At 40.3% G+C, this 22449-nt stretch overlaps 1 protein-coding gene across 3 annotated transcripts in view; it reads left to right on the forward strand.

Annotated features, from left to right (window-relative positions):
* LOC103037059 (probable G-protein coupled receptor 153) overlaps positions 1 to 22449 on the forward strand; it is a 92733-nt gene that overhangs the window by 64576 nt on the left and 5708 nt on the right. For all 3 annotated transcript variants that reach the window (XM_022670709.2, XM_007247937.4, XM_049485553.1), the window contains exons 4-5: positions 9717 to 9906; positions 15268 to 15452. In XM_022670709.2, the coding sequence (XP_022526430.1) occupies positions 9717 to 9906; positions 15268 to 15452 (375 nt within the window). The remainder of the gene's footprint in view (positions 1 to 9716; positions 9907 to 15267; positions 15453 to 22449) is intronic.

Raw genomic sequence — 22449 nt, forward strand, 5'->3', positions numbered from 1 at the left:
TTTCTAGATGTATCGACTTAAATACCAAGTACAATACACATTAATCAATATCATTATTTCATATTGTAAATGTGCCAGATTTAGCCAGATGGCTAATTTTCATTTTCTGTCCCTGGGCAGGTTGATGTTCTAAGGAAACCGTAAACAACACAGTAGAAATAATCAATTAAAAACACACAAGTTAAACAAAATACATCATAAAACAAAGTCCATCATTATGCTGCCAAATCTGTGTGCTCAATAACCAGGCTTTCAAACTTCTGCAGAACAAACCAAAAGCTGTTAACTCTTTTACTTCAGATGGTAGAGAATTTCAGTCACATGAAGCACGGAAGAAAAAAACATTCTGGCCAAAAACACTTTCCTTATAGTACAGTAGAATTGTGACAGGCCTAGTTCTAAATAAATGTATATTTGTATTCTTTCTTAGATGCAGATATGTACACAGTTTGGAAGTTCTAGAGTGGCACAACAGTCTAACTGTCTCTTGTCAAGAGACAGAAAATCATAAGTTTACATCAACATCACAACAGAATAGGAAGGCATCCCCCAAATGGTTGAGGGAGTTCTAGCCTAATAAGTAAATTAAAGTTGAGTTAACTCAACTCTTTAAACTCTCTGTAATCATTTACTATATCATCTTAACCCTTGAACATCCTCATATGAGGAAAAGCGATTTAATATTTACATTTTTGTATTTTTTTTTCGTTCATTTGGGTCAATAATAAAAATGGTCGGTGTTCTTTTTCTTTTAAAGACCACATTCTTTGAAATACAGTATACACCACTATCAAATGTGTGAGATAAAATGTGGCAAAATCATAACCCTAACCACAAAAACAGTACCAGTCTTTACAGTGTGAACGAGCACGTCAGTAACCTCTGCTGAGATGCGGAAAGCGCTGCGCTGTTAAGATACGAACGCGCCAAAGTCAGAGCTCACCTGGCTCTTAAAGGCAATGACAACTGGCACACTGATTGGTTTATTTCACATTAAGCCCAAAACACAACCATGATTAATAAAGATAATTGGTACACGCCATTTGGGCCTTTTGAGCCGTGCAAAGCGTATTTTTGGCGTCCTCTCAATACCAAAGGCACACAGACACGTACTAAATCAAGCTGCGTGAGAAGTAATTGACCTGTGTGCTATAGATCGCTAAAATAGGGCCCATAGTGTCTCAAATATGTCCTACAAAACTCTTGAGCAGAATTTAAAGGGTTAAGGTGGTCTGCTATATTTTTTGGTCAGCCCTGTATACCAATATGAAAAAAAAAAAAAAAAAAAAAAAAATCATATAAAAAAATTGGTTGGTTTTTGCCTCAGTATATTCAGTTGAAGGGCAGTTTTGATTTTAGCATCTTACTAAACAATATAAGGGCATTTTACATGCAGGTGTTGTAACCAACAAACCTCAAGAGGGTGTGAATCTTGCTCCAGTTGCGTCAGAGCTTGCTTTATTATCCAATTCTCTTACTAACAGTCCATCAATATGTAATATGCTCTTGTTTAGCTCTCATTTTCTTTGTCTGTGTAACAAAGGCCAGTAGGCTGGAGTTTTGCTCTGGTTTAAATTCTGTTTAAAACGTTCATTATAACACTGCTCATCAAGGATTAAGATTGTTTTTTAGCACTTAATTTAATATTAAATTTATTTAAATTACTTTATACTTGTATACTTTATACTAAAATACCTCAGTCCTGAATTTGCTAATCATGTGACTCTACGGCGATCCCGCTCTCCCAGATAATGATTTTTTTCACCTGGCCAGTCTTGTATAAATACCCCTCTGTTTGCTCTTGCTGAGTGTTGAACCTAGTTATCTAGTTTTGCTTTGTTTATTTCCTTTGTTACCGAATTGTTTTTTATTTTCCGACTATCGATTTTGCCTTGCCCTCTCTATTGTCTGTTTCCGTTGCCGATCTAGTTTTGTCATTCTGACTTTTTTTTTCCCTTTGCCCCTTGTCTGTTGGATTATCAATGCTTGACCCTGTTTTTGTCTGACTACGCTCTATGTTGTTTATATTTGCTACCTTGCTGTTACTGACCCTCCCTGTCCCTTACTACCCCTTACTACCCCTTGTGTGATTGGTATCTGTGTGTGTCTGTCGTGTGTCTGGCCTGCTTGACATTATCCCCTTAATGTGGAGTTATTCATAACTAAATTTTGGGAGATAATCCACGCCCATTACTCCACCCACTAGCCCTATTTAAACCCCCACTTCCTCTCCTCCTGCGTGTGGTACAACTTGGCATTTGCTTCGTATCGCACACCTCACCTGATTCGTTATGGATCTCCAGCTCGCTGCTTCCGACGACGAGCTCTTCTCAGCCTCTGGCTCTTCCTCCGCCGGCGCTCCCGGCCGGCCTCCTCGACTGCGCTCCGTGGTGTCCGTTCCGGCTTCCTCGGCGGGCGTCGCTTCCTCCGGCTCCTCGACCCGGTCTGGCCGCTCCCGCGAAGCTGCTCCGCGCTCCGCGCGGTCCTCGCGTCGCCGCCGGGCTTCGCCGGCTTCTCCTTCCCCTCGACGGCGGCCTTCGACCCCCAGGATTGGTTCTCGTCCTCCGGCTGCCTCTGCCGCTCCCTCGCGGCCTCCTCCTGCTTCTCCCGCCTCTCAGGCGGCTTCTTCGATTGGCGATTGGACTGTCTCTGGTTTGCAGAAGGCGCTCCGGTCCCGCGGCGTTCCCTTCGCCCGGTCGGCCAACAAGCGCTGCCTGTTTTCCCTCTTTCAGGCTTCCAGCCCCGGCTCCAGGCGCTCCTCTGCCCAGCCTGCTGCAGCCCGCGGCGGATCCTCCCCGGCGTCGCTTCCTCCTCGCAGCCGTTCCCGGCGCTCTGTCCCCGTTCCAGCGCCCCCTGCCAGCGTGGCGGTTCCCGCACCTGGCCCGGCGCCGGCCTCCTTCCCCGTTGGGGTTCCCTCTTCCTCGCTTTTAGGTGATCCTCCCCGTCCTCTCCTTTCCCTCCCTTCGGCTCCTGCCCGCCTCCGATCTTCGCTTCCTCTCTTCTCCTCTTCTCTGTTTCCTCCTCCCCACTCCGTCCCGCCGTCTTCCCACGCTGTTCCCCAGTCTTCCCTCGCCATGCCCCCGCCTTCTCTCACCTTGCCCCCGTCTTCCCTCGCCATGCCCCCGCCTTCTCTCACCTTGCCCCCGTCTTCCCTCGCCATGCCCCCGCCTTCTCTCACCTTACCCCTATCTTCCCTCGCCGCGCCCATATCCTCCCTTGCCGCGCTCTCATCTTCCCACGCCATCCCCTCATCTTCCCACGCCATCCCCTCATCTTCCCACGCCATCCTCTCATCTTCCCACGCCATCCCCTCATCTTCCCACGCCATCCCCTCGTCTTCCCACGCCATCCCCCCGTCTTCCCACGCCATCCCCCCATCTTCCCACGCCATCCCCTCCTTGTTGGCCCGCCCACCAGCCTCTGAATTCATGCCTGCCTCTTCCCTCGCGCTGCCTGGGCTCCGCCTTCCGCCTCCTGACCCCTCCTACTCACTCTACACCGCCGCTCCAGCCCCGCCCCCTCCGGGCGCTCTGGTCTTCACCCCCCCCTTGGTCCAGCCTGCGCTTCGCCAGCAAATTCTGCAAGGTGCGGATATAGATCTCTCGCTGTTGTTGCGTCCCTCCTCCCAGCTCGCCGCTCCGCGCACTGTTGATGTGGGAGATCTTTCCCTCACGCTCCGCGCAGCGGCGCCTCGCGCCTCGGGGATTCTCACGGTCCCCGAGTTCGCCTTGGCTTTCGCCTTGTTCAGAGACATTATCTGCTCATCCTTCCCAGCTCGACGTCAGGAACTTGACGATTATCTTTCCGTTATAATGGACCTGGCCGTGCGCTTTGGTGGCTCGGGATTTCTGGAATACCACCGCCTGTTTTCTGCTCGGGCTGCAGCCCGCCTCTTGCAGCAGAATGTCTCCACGTACTGGGGCATTTTAGATATGGAACTTTACTGCAGGATCTTCGCGGGCCGTGCTTCCATTTCCTGTGGGCTGTGCGGGCATCCCTCCCACCCCGCCTCTGCCTGTTCCCTCGTGGACCCCTCATCTGGCCCGCGCGCGGCCGCGAGCTCTTCTGCACGCTTCACGGATGCCCCGGCCGGCCGCGCTCCCTCCCCCCAGCGCGTTATCTCCGTCGATGCCCGTGATGCCCGCGGCAGACGCCTGAGTTTCCTGGGCCATCGCATGCTGTGCAACAATTTCAACGGGGGCGGCTGCTTCGCCTCGTCCTGCAAGCTGCTGCACGCCTGCTCCTACTGCGGGCTGGCACACTCCCGCTCCGGCTGTCCCCGGCGCCCACCCAAGCACGGCGGAAGCTGACTGCTCCGCTTTCTGTCCACACCTGTCAACGTGCCCGAGCTGGCTTCGTGCCTCTCCGGCCATCCCGACCCTGCTTTCGTCTCTCATCTCCTGGATGGATTTCTTTTTGGGTTCTCGCCTGGTCTAGCCGTCCTGCCTTCCTCCTCCTGCTCCTGCGCTAACCTCCTTTCGGCTGAGGCCGAGCCGGAGGTCGTTTCCCGGCTTCTGCGCAAAGAAGTTGCGGAGGGTTTTATGATCGGCCCTTTCTCTTCTCTCCCGTTTTCCACCTATCGCATTAGCCCCATAGGCATTGCCACGCGCAAGTACTCGGGGAAGAAGCGCATCGTCATCGACCTCTCCGCTCCTCACGGTTCTATCATACCATCCATCAACAGCCTGATTCCCAGCGCCGACTTCTCCATGTCGTATGCTTGCGTGGACAACGCGATCTCCCTCATCCGCCTCCTCGGGCGGGGTGCCTGGCTGGCCAAGGCGGACATCGTATCTGCTTTTAAAGTTGTCCCCTTGCATCCCGATTTCTGGCACCTTTTCGGAGTCCGTTGGCGCGGGCGATATTACTTCGCGGTCCGCCTCACCTTCGGCTGTAAGAGCAGCCCTAAGATATTCGACTCCCTAGCCGAATCGCTGTCCTGGATCCTTCTCAACGTTTATCGCATCCCGTACGTCGTCCATCTGCTGGATGATTTTCTCGTCCTCGATGCCCCCACCTCTCCTCCAGCCCGATGCATCACCCGACTGTCTGCAGCTTTCGACCGTCTGGGTATTCCTCTCTCTCCCGACAAAACTGTCGGCCCTGCCACATCTCTGGAATTTCTAGGCATTACCCTGGATTCCGTTTCTCTCCAGGCTTCCCTCCCCCGTGACAAGCTGGTCCGTATCAAGGATGCCCTCTCTCTCTTCCTTGAACGTCAGCACTGCTCCAAACAGCAGCTTCTCTCTCTCTTGGGGCATTTAAATTTCGCCATGCGGATTATTCCCCAAGGCAGATCCTTCATTTCTCACCTTCTCACGCTGTCTTCTTCCGCCACCTCTCTCTACCAAACAGTCACTCTGGACCAAGCATGCCTGTCTGAATTGCGCTTCTGGCTCCTCCTACTCTCCCACTGGAACGGCATTTCTCTCTTTCGCCTTCCCGAAGCGTCGGATCACCCCGACTTTTTTCTCTTCACCGACGCTGCCCCCTCCTTTGGATACGGAGGCTATTGTGGCACCCGTTGGTTTTTCTCTCCCTGGCCTCAGGAGCTCATCGACCAGTCGGCTACAGACGGCGACTCCTCTGCCCTGCGGGAGTTATATCCCGTCGTCGCAGCCGCCGTGCTTTGGGGTCCTCATTGGAAGAGAAGCATCGTCTCCATCCATTCCGACAGTTCCACCATTGTACACATTATCAATAAATCCAGATCCAATAATCTATCCATCATGCTCTATCTCCGTCGTCTGACTTGGTTATCCATCACACACCAATTTTCTCTCCAAGCCCTACACATACCTGGCCTCTCTAATCCCACTGCTGACGCTCTCTCTCGTTTCAACCTGCAGAAATTCAGGACCTTGGCACCACATATGGACCCTCAGCCCACTCCGACTCCACCTTATTCAGATACCATCTTCCCGCTCTAGCTACATCCAGCATGAACCAACTCACCACCGCTTCTCAAGATCTCATCATCGACTCCGTATCCCCTAACACCTTGTCCACCTACTGGACCGGTTGGCAATGTTTTAAACGTTTCCACCATATCCAAAACCTTCCTTTTCCTTCTTTAGACCTTCACACTCTGTCCTCCTTTCTCACTTTCTCCAGCACTCATCTTTCGATCCGCTCCTCCACTTTAAAAGTATATCTGTCTGCTATCAACTTCTTTCTTATTCTGCTATTAGGATCTCCTCATCCCTTTTCCAAATATCCCTACTTATCAGAGGAATCAGAAGACGAGAGCCGCGTTCGCCCAATCGGCGCCTCCCCATCACTTCCCATATACTGCATTACTGTCTTTTTACGCTCCGCCACGGATACGCTGCTCCCTCTATCTGCTCTACGCTTGAATCTATGTTTCTCCTCGCCTTCTTCGGCTTTCTCCGCTGCTCGGAATTCACAACTTCCACTACCTCCCATAATCCTGCTTTTCACCCCTGTCTTTCTGATTTATCTATTTTGGACGAAAGAACACTGACCTTCAGAATCAAACGCAGTAAAACTGACCAGCTCGGCATTTCTGCCCCTATCCATCTCTTCAAACTCACTTCCCCTCTCAGCCCCTATGAGCCCATCACTGCGTACCTCAGCCACCGTCTCACTCACCAAGCTTCTCCAGACGACCCTCTTTTCGTCACAGAATCCGGATCACCTGCCACTCGCCACTGGTTTCATTTTCATCTTAAGCAAATTCTCTCACTCAGCGGTTTTAACCCTTCCTTCTTTTCAGCCCACTCTTTTAGAATCGGCGCCGCATCCACAGCATCTCACCGTGGTTTACCCGATCACACAGTAAAAATCCTCGGTCGCTGGACCTCCCAAGCTTACCATGGATACATCAGAACCCACGCAAGCGACCTTTTAGCTGCTCACGAGCGCCTGGCTTCCCTTACTGTCTAATTTTTGGGGCTTCAGCTTCTCGCGTCCTTGCGTAGCTGCCCCGAACTCTAGCCCAAAATATCCACTGAGTTCGCCCCCCTCCTCTTTCTATCTTATTCCATCAGGGCGTGGGTTAATACTAGCAAAATAACCCAGTATGTTGGCCCACATTGTGTCACTTAAAACTGCACTGTGTCATATGCAGGGCGGTTTCAAGGCATTTGGGATCCCCAAGCAAAATGGACCAAACCCCAAAGCCTACAGGAACCACAACATAGACACTGTTTGTAATGCATACACAGTCATTTTACATTGTCTTTTCTTCTTCTGTGTTTGTCTTTTCGTTTCCGGCTTCATGATTACTGAAGTTTCATATTTTGCTGGCTGCAGGAATCACTAACCTGGCTAGCTACTATCAGCAATTAGTTGGAGGAGCCCTTTTGAAAGGGATTACAATAATAGTGGCATTTTTCTTTTCTGCATTGACCGTCACAAATTTAAAAGAGGCAATCACCCAGTTTTTTGTCGCATTCAATTTATAGCCAGTTATTGTCTTGGGGCTTAAGGCCAGTCGGTGCCTTATCATATGACAGTGATAAACTGGTCATATGACAGTTTCATAGGTCTAAAATAGACCCTGTGGGACTCCAAAAGATATGCTAGGCCACACTTACATACCAAATAACTCACTGTAGTTTCTGCATTAAGACTAACAGCTGAGTAATAAAGGGTAAGGCTTCAATGGGTTAAATGTTTTTTTTTCCCTCACTATTATAACTAACCAGTTTGCATTGTTTTGCATTTTGTATTTACTGAATAGTATTCCTTTAAAGGGTGTAATAAAAGTTACAGAACATAAAGTATTAGCTTACTGTTTATATTTGCACTAATAGGTCACAATATTTAGGATCATACCTCCGCTACATAGAAAAACAACAGTTACAGGTTACATTTAGAGCATTCAGAGTTATTTCAGGCCATCCAGAAGGCCCTGCTTCTTTCTTCTTGACCGGAATAATGAGCCATTTAAATGCATTCACATCTATATCACATCACACTTCATTCATAATGGCTTTTATGGAGAAGGCACTGAATGTTAGCTTACGGCCCACCTGAGTGTCCTTTGGAGCATGGAGCATCACTTCACAATGATATGCTACACGGTTATAAGTACGTATCATATGAAGTGTTGTGGTAACTAATGGGCTGAAATAGATGCTAGATGGCACTCTTGTGTAACCAGCTGAGCTAAGCCTTGCAGCTGAATGGCTAGGCTCATGTTAGCTTAGTATTAGCTTGGGGGGATTAAGATGCATACAATCTGCAAGGAAGCCCAGGCAGGTCACTCAGGCCTCTGACCAGTGCAGTCTTTCCACCGGTTAATATAACATAGCAGCATGTTGTTATATTAACAGGTGGAAAGGCTGCACTGGTCAGAGGCCTGACTTTGGGGAGTGGTGTGTGTTGGTTGCATGGCAGAAGACAATTGGTTAGGAGTTTAAATATCCAGTCATTGGTTTTAATGGACCTCTTAGCATGTTTGCGGTTCTAGTTTTAAACAGACACCAGATAATCCATTTACTATGGTCTTTGTTTGATGCTCAGTCTGCCTTTATTGAGCTTAGTGCAGAATCAAAGCAAATTTTTGTCCAGTTGTCAGTATAGACTACGTTACAAGCCACATTGCTCAAATCTGATTTTTTGCTCAGATCGGATCTTGACGGTTCACATTTACAAATGTAAGTGAGCTGTATCTGTTTGTAATCTGAGTGAATCTGTCCCTAAACGCCACACATGCGCACATTGATACGTGTATATACGTTGCCTTCTTCACTAACGACAAAAAAACATCAGATTTGAGAGACGCCTCGTAGCTTTATGAAGGGAAATGGATGCGTTAGCAGCTCATATCTGGAGTGGAGAGTAAACAGCTGGTCTGAAGTACATGCTCAGGTCGAGGAGGATAAAAAAGGCCAGGCTGTTTGCTTTTGCTGTTTTTGCAGCTATAGCTGCACAGCTGGACCAAGAGATGTGTGAGAACAATAGAGAAGCATGTAGCGCATGCGTTAAAGCATTAAGACTCATTTGACCGTTCACATTCATGCTGCATGTCTGTGGATCAAATACAGATCTGATTTAGGACCACATATGAAAGTGTGAATATCGGATAAAAAATCGGATTTGGCATGTTCACACACCCATAAAAAAAAATTGATCTGAGCCACGTTGAGCAAAAAATCTAATTGAGTCACTTTAGCCTGGGCAGGCTGCATGTCAGTGAGAAGGTCTTTTTTCAGTCAAGTATATCAATCACTTAAATCCTTAAGTTTGACCCCGCTTCTTATGACACAGCAGAATAATGCTTTACAAACTGATTTGGTCATCTTTTATCTCAATGCTTATTAAAACTGCTGTAAAATTAAAAAATCTAGGAAGGCTGTGAATTTCTGTATAGAACTTTGCAAAAAGGTGGGTTATCCAGCTGTAAAAGTTCATGATTTTGAAAATGATTCCTATTCGACAGCTGCTGCTGTATATTTAGTGGTGCATCATTTACTGCTTTGTGTAAATCACTGTATGGGCTGAAGGATGCACTCTGTAGAGGTGTATCCAGTTAGTGGAGTTAGAAGTCTTAATTTTTTTTTTATCTTTCCTTCGTGAGATGCATTAGTTTTACACATTCTACAAATACTGTATATGAGTTTGAGTATATAAGTAAAAAAATGGCAAAACAATAACAGAGTAGCCTTAAAAAAGAAACAGGAACATTACATGTTTTACTAAGACTGTATGCTAAATAGCTTTTTTTTTTTTTTCCTTTTTCTTTTCAGGTGGTGAGTTTCGCTAGTCTAAGGTATGACCGCTCCTACAGCTGGATGGTGCTGTGTGTGCTCTGGTGCTCCATAGCTCAGTCCATCCTGCTCCCCATGTTCCTCTGGGCCTGCGACCGATACAGGGCTGACGTCAAGATGGTGTGGGAGAAATGTGTAGCTATTATGTCCAACGACGACGTGGACGAAGGTAAGAGCCACTGGGGAAACGTCTGCATGGTGCCTGAAAAGAAAAGCAGATGGATAAAGGAACAGGAAAAGATGGATTAGGGGAAGTATCCCTTTTCAAGTTGGGATTTTTTTTTTCCGTTTGTAGAACTGGGTCAGCCAGTCAGATGTTGGCCAGTGTAAATCTAAAAATGAACCAGTTGTGTTCATTGAAGAAGTGCTAGACCTCTCTTTGGGACAGCCAGTGATTAGACTCATTGTGTTTATCGTGTGACCTAGTTTTTCCTGAGATAAAAAAAATCTCTCCATGAAATAATGCTGGCTGTACTAAATTGTACTTTATTAAATTAGTTATACAGCATATATTTTATGGAATATAGTATATAAAGGTTGTAGAGAAGTGACTGGGTATTCATAAACATATACACAGTGTAAGTTATGCTATAACTAAAGTTAGTAGTAGTGGGCGATATACGGTATACTGGCTCATCTGGTATACAGATTAAATTTGTGTTAAGGTGTGGCACAAAATTAAGTTTTATTAGAGTATAATTAGGTGCATAACAATGGAATTTCAATTCAATACTTTAACAAGTAGCTGGCATGTTATACACTATATAGACAAAAGTATTTGGAGTTTCATTTAGTCTTATGTGTAATCCAATCCTATAATTTAAGGTGGATAAAATCAAGCACCTAGCCATGCAGTCTGCCTTTATAAACACTAGTAAAATAATGAGTGGTACTGTTATCCTTTGCCACTGTATACCATATTTTTCACACTATAAGGCACACATAAAATCCTAATTTCCCCCCAAATCATCAGTGCGACTTTTAACGTGATGCGCCATGAATTTTACCAGTCAGGTTGTAAGGAGCAGTAAAGCCAACCTGCTGAAGTGCAGCGTTATACAGGAGTTACAGTTTAGTTCTCCAGCACCGAGACTGGAGCAGTATTAGCATTAGCCGCTAACCGCTATTTCCACATTCAGAGGTGATTATTATCGGCCTGTAGTCTGCTCCTAACCCCCGGCTAGCACCACTAGTGGTTATCCGCTAATGCTCCAGCTTTAGTGCTGGAAAAAAATTGGGAATCTAAACTTACTATAAAATATACAGAATAAACAGAAGCGCTTTACTCACCCAAATAAACAGTTTTCAGGAGAGAAATCTGTGTAGATTAACATACAGCGATCGTTTGACAAGAAAGTTTGAAAATAAAGTATTTTTTTATTACAGTGTTTACTTGTTGTTTACTTAGCTCAGCTTTACTTAACTTAGTTAGCTACCCCCACCACCACCCAGCAGAAGTTAGAAGTTCCTTACAGTGTCTCTTAAAATGAATCTTATAATCCGGCGTGCCTTATGTATGAAAAATAGCCTTTTTATGAAAATGCGCCTTATAGTGCAAAAAATTCAGTAAGTCAGTTAAATGTTTTCCCTCCTAGATAGTTCACAATCAGCTGTGAGTGATGTTATTAGAAAGTGGAAGCATTTAGAAACTATAGCAACTACAAAGCTGTGAAGATGGACTAACTCCACACTACAAGGCTATGGATTTAGAATGAAAAGTCATAAAAGCTCCTATAGGTATACTATTTAATTTTCTCAATACTTTTGTCCTTATAGTGTATCTTTGTGTTTACTGCATTACAGAAGTTTGATCAAAATCCTTGACAAACATTAAGATTCTTGACGATGAATCAGTTTTTCAGTTGCCATGCCAACACCAGAGACTGTTTTGATTATACATACTTATTTGTAAGACCTAGCACCTGTGCTAGCAACAAGATAACATGCTAGTTAAAACAAGAGTGCAATACGATCGCTAAAACATTAAATCATTATTGATGGATTAGAATTGATGAATAGAATGTTTTAAACTTTTGTCTCTGAATGATAACCCTTGTTAGGGCTAGGTTTAGCATTACTGGCATAGGATTATTTGTTAATAATTTGTAAATATATAAATATATTTGTACTTTTGCTATTTTGAAAGTATTTAACTTTTACTTTAGTTTTTAAATAAACTTTTAAATTTTATTAAAGTATAAGGACATCCACAAATGTTTAACTTCGGTTAACCTACAAAATTAAGTAAAAAAAAATCCTATTTAAAAAATATATACAGTTCTGGACAAAATTAAGAGACCACTTTAGTTTCTAAATCAGTGTCTCGGATTTTGCTTTTTATAGGTATATGTTTGAGTAAAATGAACATTGTTGTTTTATTCCATAAACTACGGACAACATTTCTCCCAAATTCCAAATAAAATGTTGTAATTTAGAGCATTTATTTGCAGAAAATGAGAAATGGCTGAAATAACAAAAAAGATGCAGAGCTTTCAGACCTCAAATAATGCAAAGAAAACAAGGTCATAATCATAAACTTTAATAAATATATAATAATAAAGTTAATAAATTAATATTTGTTGGAACAACCCTGCCATGTTCTCCTTCACCAGTCTTACACACTGCTTTTGGATAACTTTATGCCACTCCTGGTGCAAAAATTCAAGCAGTTCAGTTTGGTTTGATGGCTTGTGATAATCCATCTTCCTCTTGATTATATTCCAGAGGTTTTCAGTTTGGTAAAATCAAAGAAACTTATCATTTTTAAGTGGTCTCAGTTTTTTTTCCAGAGCTGTATATAGCTAAATGCATTGTAATATACAGTTGTGGTTGATGGTTTACATAGTCTTTGTGGACTTATATGTCATGGCGATATTTTCCAAATTTTCTATACATGTGAAAAATATACATGGATATAAATTTAATGAATTAATTGGTGCTGAAAATTACAACAATTTTAACTTGCCAAAAAGTCTGTAAACTTGCGATAGACAAGATCATGGTCATGCACAAAGTGGATGAAATAATAAAGAATGAGAACTAATTCAGAATTCTTTACGATAACCTCAAACCATCAGCTAGCTGTGTTCCAACAGGACATTGGGAATGGATAAAGCAGACTTTTACCATTAAGCTCTTGAAATGGCCTTCCGAAAGTCCTTACCACAGTCCTGTTGACAATATTATATTATCAATATTGACAATGCAGTATAGCATAAAGTCCTTCACAATCAACTAGGAAACATTTCCTGAACAGTAGAGACAGTTACCCTAACTATGGAGTGAATTTTTTGTCAAAAGTTTTACACACAATAATACTAAAAGCCGCAAACAAAATTTTAAGAATCAAAAGAAAAAATTGCATGTTGCAAATTCAAAAAAGAAAAAAAATATAACAAATACATATAATAAAATATACTTGATTAATATTCTTTGTAGGCATTTGAAATTTATTTTAGTTTGGATTTTGCCAGTCTTTGCTTTCAATTTTGTGTTTTGTGGAATTTCCGTGGATTCTGCTGCTTAAGACTTTTGTTTTTGAGATTTAAGGGGAACGCCTTCTTTAAGCCAAAACTCAGAAGCAGAAGCAAACGAGAGATTCCAGAAGCAAAAGTATTTAGCAGCAAAATCCACAGAAAATCCACAAAAAACACAAAAATGAAAGCAAAGAGTAAACCAAAGAATAAAAGAGTAACCAAGTATATTGTAAAATATATATTTGCTTTTTGCTTTTAAATCCTAAAATTTTGATTGCGGATTAATTTTTTTTTTTTTGCGTAAAACTTTTGGCACGAAATTTACTTCATCTAAAAAATGCAGATAAACAAGATTTCAGAGGTGTCCCGCCACTTTTGTCTATACAGAGCAAGCCAGGTCCATGTCAGGAAATCAATAAATTGAATTGAATTATGCCAAGAAGAGTCCTCAAAATGCTATAACATGTAAACTCATTGTACAAACACAATATTGCCATGACATTCATGCCAAATGATGAGTGTATGTTAACCTATGATCACAACATGAACAGTACCAGTCAAAAGTTTGGACACACCATTTTATTTAATGTTTTTCTTAATTTCTTGATATTAACTATTACACAGAAATTAAAGGCATGAAAATTAAGGGACACATATGGAACTATGTAGTAAAAAATGTTGTTTGTCCCCCACAATCCCCTGATCTAAACCCAACTGAGATGGTGATTTGGGATGAGCTGGAGCTTTTAACACTTTTTTTTTTTTTAATCATTTAGTATGTGTTCCTATGTAGATTTAATCAGTCTTCATTATTACATTCACAATGTCGAAAATCATAAGTAAAAGAAAACACATTAAATAAGAAGAGGTGTGTCTAAACTTTTGACTGGTACTGTATACAGTATTACAGAAAACTGTCAGATATATATTTAATATACCAAGTGTACATACAGTTCTTAGCCATAATGCCCACTACTAAAAATTAGTTCTTCATTCAGACTAATATAATTCTTTTTTTTTTCATTTTCATCTTCATTTGTTTTAAACAAAAGCTCATCATTTGTAATGTTTCTCTGTGTAAAACACGGAGAGCGTAACTACACAAATGATATACCTCATTAACAAGGAGCAGCTCCATTAGTGAAATGAATAGACTTTTATTATATTAATATCTGCAGTCAATAAGAAATTATTGGAAACAAACATGGAGGAAACAAAGTCAGGTCATATGATAATGGTGCTAGGAGGGATGTTCTGTGTTAGAGACAGTTTTTATTCAGGAATTCAGTGAGAGGGCGAGAATTTTTTTTTTGGGTTAATCATATAGACAGTGAATCAAATGTGCAACAGATGGCTGTTTCTTATTGTGCTCTTAATATGATCAGTGCTTCTGCTTCTTTTCAGAGGGCTTGCCTTGTATAACACAGCTCAGTTGTATGTATAAGGGTTGTTTCTTGTTCTTACCTGCCACTGATCTGCATGACTAGCTGCCTGTGCTAATAGCTAATGTCATCCTTCATCCTGCAACCAGTCCACATTTGCCTAAAGATCAGCATTTTGCACTGCCCTACAGCTGTTTAGACCCCTACTGCGGGTTAACTTTAAGTGTTTTAATGACTAAAACTAACGTGTTAATCCTGAAGTAATCGTATGTAAAATGATTACCCTAATGAATTAGTTATTTTAGTGTTTTTGATTTTTGTTTTTGTAGCATAGCTTAGCCTAGCTTAGCTTAGTCAATATTTTTCCAATTCTCCACAGAAGAGGCCGCTAACTTTTTTAGCAGCACGCTAGAGTACTTCCTGTTTGGTAAACGACAACAGTCATGATGTTAGTAAGAGAATCCCCCATCACCCAATGCAAATGTTCTCCAAACACCTCCTTTTAATCTAATCTTTTTTTGTCCCAAAAGTCTTCGAAATTTCAATGCGGACCCCAAACCAAGCCAAGTGAATTGTCTTTCTCTACCTATTCGTCTGTCTGTCTGTCTGTCTGTGTATCTGAGCACGTTGATTTTTAATCCTGATATATATATATGCTTTCTGCATTTGCAGAAAACAGCCAGGATGGAGGCATTCATCCGGACTTAATATATGACAGACCATATGACTATAGCTCCGCTGCTGATATCATGACGGTAGACCGTATTGCCAAGTACGAATTCTCAACCTTAGAAAGGGGGGTCCCCCAGGGTTATCCATTGAGGGAGCATCAGGAAGATAAAATGCACTATTTGCAGGTATATTTCCATTGATTTTTGTTTTTCAAATTTTCCTCATGAACTGATATTTTTGCTACTTATTAAGATTTAAAAATAAAAACTGTGCATGCTGCAATGGCCCTCAATATTTTTGTATCTTCTATTACTGTCCTTTCCTCTCCTGGAATCATTTTACATCTCTGGTGTATTACTAACATGTAATCTGAAACATGATATTTAAATATATATGCACCTGGTGTTCAGCAGATAAAGTGTTGTTTGGAATATATAACATAAATATATATATATGATGTAAAGAAATCTTTCTCCTTACCATTATTCTTTAGAGCATAAAATAAAGACCAGCAGTCACAAATATATTAATATGATGCCATATTTGAACTCAGTTTGAATATTGACACCTTTTATGTACAGTTACACAGAGCGAAAAAAAAAGAAAAAAAAACAAACATATTCATTCAGTGTGTTTTGTCATATTTTACTTATTGGCATTATACACTATATGAAAATTATCTTACTTATGATCTAAATAATTTTACCAGACTGCAATCAATTATGTTTACTAGTGTGCATTTGTTTACATGAAAATTAAGGTTAGCAACATTTTAAAATAACAATAACAGCAAAAATATACAATAAAACTTTATTTGGATGCTCCATTGTTATTGATGGATCATCCAAGTAAATGCAAATGAACTCGTAATTGAATGTAATGTAACCCTACACCTAACCCTAACACTATACCCTAACCTTAATATAAAATTTAAGTGTTAGTTTTAGGGTAAGCTTTAAATTTTAAGCTGTTTGGCAATGGCAGAAAAGATTTGGCCAATTTTAATGAGAGTGAGAGCAGCCCACATACTTAGCTCTTCTCCTCATCCCAGAAAATGCATTTTCCTTACAAATGTGGCACTATTTAAAAGAAAAATTGAGATAAAATTTAAAACAAAAACTGTATTGTCCATTCAATTATTTGAATTGTCTTCAAATACATGAAATTACATAAACACATACACAAATAAATAAATTTAAAAGTTTTTAAAAAATCATACAGATTCTGTAGGGGAATTGTGTATCAGGCTTTTCAATGGTATAAGATTCAATAAGGCAAGAAGCATTGAAACACACGTTTACTTAAGTTTTATGCTATGTTTAGTAACTCTGTAACTTTGTTTATGAAAAAAAAATTTACTATTCAGTATTTTTTTTTCTGAATTTACATGTACAGAGGGCTATAATAAAGAAAATAATAAAATTGCTTTAATTGGCTTACAGAAAAGTAAATGCTTACTAAACCTGCATATTATAGCATAGTTTTAACACTGTAATTATTTCCCAAAATTAACGCCCAAAAATTGGTAATGAATCGGCCACAAAATCTTCATATCAGACCTATCCGAGACAAAGCAGTAGCAGTGAGTCTGTAGGCTGCAGATCCCAGTTGCAGAATCTTTTGTGAACGTATCAGCTCATTGTCTGAACTATAATTATTGCTTCAAAACTGTGTCATATGCCTGTGGCATTATAAGCTCTGTGTAATTGTTATAATCTCATAACATGACTACAGTTCAAAACACTGTATTCCTTCCGTTCCTTCACACACTCACTCAATCCATTTTCCTCCATCAAGAATAATAAAGGCTATGCCTAGGAGAGACCATAAAAATGGTGTTAGCAACAGATGTTTACCTTACTCTACTGACTCTGGTGAGAAAGCCATATTGCGTCCAAACATAAAGCCACAGTTTTAGAGCTGTGAAATGCTCCTCTTCAACCCTTTAACACTTTATACACTTCTAACTCTACATGTTTCTCTACATGCAGTCCTCGATTCTTAATGACTGATCTCACTCCCGTCTATGTATCTCTGTATCAATAATGACTCCAATTAAGCAGCAGAAAAAAACACAGCCTGCCTGAAGTTGGCAAGGAGATCTCATGTAATGAGGCCTGAATGTAGAGAACGAGTGCCCAACATGCCCCCCGGTTCTGTGCCACGCTTCCCCTGATGTGCCATGTCTCATTTTATTGCAAAAATATGCAAAGTCAAAATACTTTCCAATTAAAATTCGTCAGTAAAAGCAGTCCCACAGTGACACTAAAAGTACTAGGAACTTGCAAACCGAGGCATTTTGCAATAAAATGCTGATGCACCTACCAAGCGATAGGTTGGTAAAAGATCAAACTTGCACAATTTTCAATCAGCCAAGTAGCCCAATTAGTTGAGCAGCTGAGGTATGTTCAGTGTCCAAAATTCGCTTTCATTAAAATGAAGAAAGGACATATGAAATCCAGGCTTTTTATGTTATAAGTAATCCAGGCTTTTTAAGTTATAAGTAAGTGGGGAATAGTTTTAATTTAGTTGAACAATATTGGACAAAACATTTTTTTTGTATTCATCCGATAACGCTCATCATCAAAACATAATTGCATCCAGAAGTAAGTGTTGGACCTCTGCGCAACACATACAGAAGTAGCGTGTAATGTACATATAACCCAACACGCCAGACATCTCTGCATGGAATTGTGGAGGTTCCTAATGGTGGCCTGCGAAAATCAATCCCTTGGAAAAGAGATCATTGTGTCTTAATCGGACTGACCTGATTAAATAAAGTCTAAATCCCATGCAGTGCCAATGTTCATGCAGATTTGCATGTTTGCTAACTAAAGCTACTGCAGACATGCTTTGGAGTGTAGCATCCTTGTTGGATACTGTGCCTCTTTCTTCTGAGAGTGTAGAGGAGGGAAGTGATGATGGACTATTCAGTAAAGTCCTTATGACATCTAGCCATGGTTTCATCTTATCGGAAGAGTGAGTGGGGCTTGCAGATCAGGCACTCCAGCACAGCAGGAGGTCAGAGGATAACAGTATATTATATGCTGCCGTCAAGTGCACCTCAGATGTTCATATTTACGGCTTTGGAGTTTGTACATATGATGTACTTTATGTTAAAAATATATATTTTTTTTTTATTATATTTTCAATTACTACAACCACACCAAACAAACCAAAAGAAAAGTAAGTGCATTAGGTGAGGAATATTTTAATCCAGCAGAAGCAACTGTAGCATGTACGTTGTAGCTTTTAGAGTTAAAATATGAGTTAGGTGTTCCTGACATGATTTAAAGGTAGCAATACAATGTCAGTAACTTTATAAGCAAATGTTGGACATTTAAAAACACCTTGGCTGATCAGCTGTGTTTTGAATAATTGGAAAATTTAGCAAGTTCGAATTTTTGCCAAACTATCATATAAACTCATACTGCTTCAGTGTGGCAGTGAGCCAGCAGAATAGTATTTATTTTACATCCTAATCAGGCAAAAGTCCACAGTCTGACTAATTAACTAATAAGGTTTTTTTTATCAAAATACATCTGTCTGCATTTGTAAAGTTCTGTTTTTTTAACATCTCACTACCAGCTTGAGAGGCAAAACATAGCAATAAATAGCAATAGGACGTATCTACTATATGGTCGCTGTCCAGTGAAAAATATGTATGTCTAAATTTGAATTTTTTGAACACACATACTGTCTCTTGTATTGTGTCAAAATTACTTCATGAATGGACCAATAGAAGTTGCTGTGTTAGAGATGGGAGTGTGTTTTCCACTGGACAGTAACATTATATACATACAAGTTATAAGGAGGATATAAGGAGCTCTAAGCTGTTTTACTAACATGCAGTGAAAAAAGGAAATACACTATATGTCAAAATGTTTATGGACACCCCTTCTTAAACTGTTAGTTTTAAGCTGAACTCGTAGCAGATTATAAGGCACACTATCAATAAATGTCTATTTTCTGATCTATTTTCATACATAAAGTGCACTGGATTATAAGGAACACTGTTATGCAACACCAGTAAGGAACATGCGTGTTGCCATGTTTCCCTTCTATCTCAGCAGGTCTCCGCTAAGCTAAGTAAACAAAACTTTTAAACTTTTCTTTTAAAGTCAAATGAGTGCTGGATATTAATCTACACAGATTTCTCTCCTGAAAACTGTAAGCTCTTCCGTTTATTTACAGTAAGCTTCCATTAAGGCTGTGTGCAGCATTATTAGCATTAGTGGCTAACAGTAAATGCCACTCAACAGTGCTACACTGAGGAACCCCGAGTGTTCCCGTAAACCAGGGCGATATTAGCTAACGGTTCCTCCCACATAGCTTGTTTTAACCTATATACTCACCTCTGAATGGCAAAAGAGCTAGCACTTAGCGCAGTTAGCAGCTAATGCTGCTCAAGCAGTGCTGGCTGGGGTTAGCAGCAGGCTACAGACCGAAAATACTCACCAGTGAACGGCGAAAGAGCTAGCGCTTAGCACAGTTAGCAGCTAATGCTAATACCGCTCGAGCCGTGCTAGCCGGGGTTACAGCAGGCTACAGTCCGATAATACTCACCTCTGAACAGGGAAAGTGCTTAGTGCTGTTAGCAACTAATGCTAAACTGAAACTCCTGTATAAAACTTCAATTTAGCGGACTGGCTTTACTGCCCCTTACAACCTGACTGGTAAAATTCATACATAGGGTGCACCAGATTATACGGCGCACTGATGATTTTTGGGAAAATTAAAGGATTTTAGATGTGCCTTATAGTGCAAAAAATTATACAAACAACCAAACAAAAGCAGAACAAACTATTTAATACCCTTGATTTTAGAAGAAACAATAAATAAATGAGAAGGTGTCCCAATACTTTTGTCCATATATTGTATGTACTCTCCTTTCCTCCTCCATTATATATTATATATATATAAGTACACTGCAGTCACAGTGTTACACAGTCAATACATATTATTTTACTGGCTCGAAAGGACTCAACCTGCCCACTATCTAATCTGACCTTCCGCACCATGAACCAAAGCAGTGCCGTTGTACTCCATTGCTCATACAGTGATGCTTTGCTTCCCTCTGCTGGCCAAAGTTTGCACATACTCACTTCCAGCCAGTCACCCTCCAACATATACAGTACGTGTCCAAGAACATAGCGTAGTGTAGAGCTTCAGCTGCTGTTCCATTCCTTCATTACGTAAGGGTGCTTAGTGCGATCTTGTGCTTTATGTTTATGAAAGAGCTAAAAAAAAAAGTTATATATATATTTCATAATCAACACTAAACAACTATGTCTCTCTTGTGTAGTTCTCAGAACAATGTGGAATGTGAGTATTAATCTGTAAAACTAAGCAATTGCGACTATTCATTAATGACAACAATCTCCAATGCTTCTTCGCTGTGTAGGGGTGTTCCCAATAGTTCCCAATAGATTCATACCCATTTAATTGCAAATTAGACATTTTATCATTGCAGTACCTTTATTTTGTCCCATCTTAACTTTTCAACAAATACATACAGTTGTGGCCAACACGTACTGTACATACACATCAATGAACATGAATGTCATGGTAATATTGAACTTTTAATTTTTAATTATGTCTATAAACTGTAATTTTCTGGGGCAGAATGAGTTACAATGTACATCTATGACAGCAAGGGAAAAACTGTTATGTCTGTCCTGTTATGAACACTGAGTCAAAATTACAACAAACATACGGAACATACAGGTAAATATATATATATATATATATATATATATATATATATATATATATATATATATATATATATATATATAGCAGTTTAATGGATCTGAAAAATCTAAGTTAGTGTTTTATCAGTTCTACTAGCTGCAAAACAGCCCAAGAACCTGATCCTTCCATCGCCAAGCTTAACAGCTGGTACAGTGTTCAGGATCACTTTGGCCATACTACCCAGTGTTCAAATTTTAACATATGCTGTAAATGAGAAATGTTACTCTGCGAGATTTTCCTCAATATATGCTTATTTGTTTTTTTTTCTGCTTTGAGCTCATTTTTTTTTTACAATGTATGGGCATAAAGAAGCTAACATCTGTAGTCTGTATAACTAAACGAGAGCCTTTTGCCCTAGCAAATTTAAAGTCACTAAATTAATGATATAACTGGATATATTTATATTTTTGGTTTTTATTTTTTATGTTATTGAAGAAGTATGTTGAATGCTCATTCTGGTCCAGTTAAAATGAACAGAGTCAAAGAAATCACTGTCAAATATATTTTAACATTTGACGTTCATGTTCATGATGATATTTGTCAGATTTACCATTATTTCTTTATCATTATCATTACATTTAGATAACTGAGACAGAGGACCTGCTAAAGTTTGGGTAGTAACTACTTATTGAACTAATGAAAGCTGTCCAGTGACATGGTCATTGACACCTAAGCATTATGTATGATTAGCTGTATAATTAGCATAAATGACTAAATGCTAGTTTGCATTATTTTTGGTATTATATTGTGATTAATCAATAATCTTCTCAATTGAACAAAGCATCTGAAGAGACTTAGAGCTATACATTTTGAAAGTTAATATTGACATACATTTATAGCTCTGGAAAAAATGAGACCAATTTAGTTTATGAATTCGTTTTTTTATTATTATTAATAGGTTTATGTTTGTCAACGTTGTTGTTTTATTCTATAAACTACGGACAACATTTCTCCCAAATTCCAAATAAAATATTGTCATTTAGAGCATTTATTTGCAGAAAATAAGAAGTGGCTGAAATAACAAAAAAAGATGCAAAACTTTCAGACCAAGAAAACAAGTTCATATTCAAGTTTTAAGAGTTCAGAAATCAATGTTTGGTGGAACAACCCTGGTTTTTAATCACAGTTTTCATGCATCATGGCATGTTCTACTCCACCAGTCTTACATACTGCTTTTGGATAATGTTATGCCACTCCTGTCATAAGCAGTTCAGCTCTTTGATTATATTCCAGAGGTTCTTAATTTGGTAAAATCAAAGAAACACATCATTTTCAAGTGGTCTCTTATTTTTTTCAGAGCTGTATATATTTATAAACTTTACAAAAAATTATATTTCAAACTTTCTTGTGCGTGTATTCTTGAAAAATGCAAGATGGGACAAATGTGCACTGCATTGTTGGAATATCTCAAGTCATTACCTTATATGC

This window comes from Astyanax mexicanus, chromosome 12, assembly GCF_023375975.1.
Source record: "Astyanax mexicanus isolate ESR-SI-001 chromosome 12, AstMex3_surface, whole genome shotgun sequence".
NCBI lineage: Eukaryota > Metazoa > Chordata > Actinopteri > Characiformes > Acestrorhamphidae > Astyanax > Astyanax mexicanus.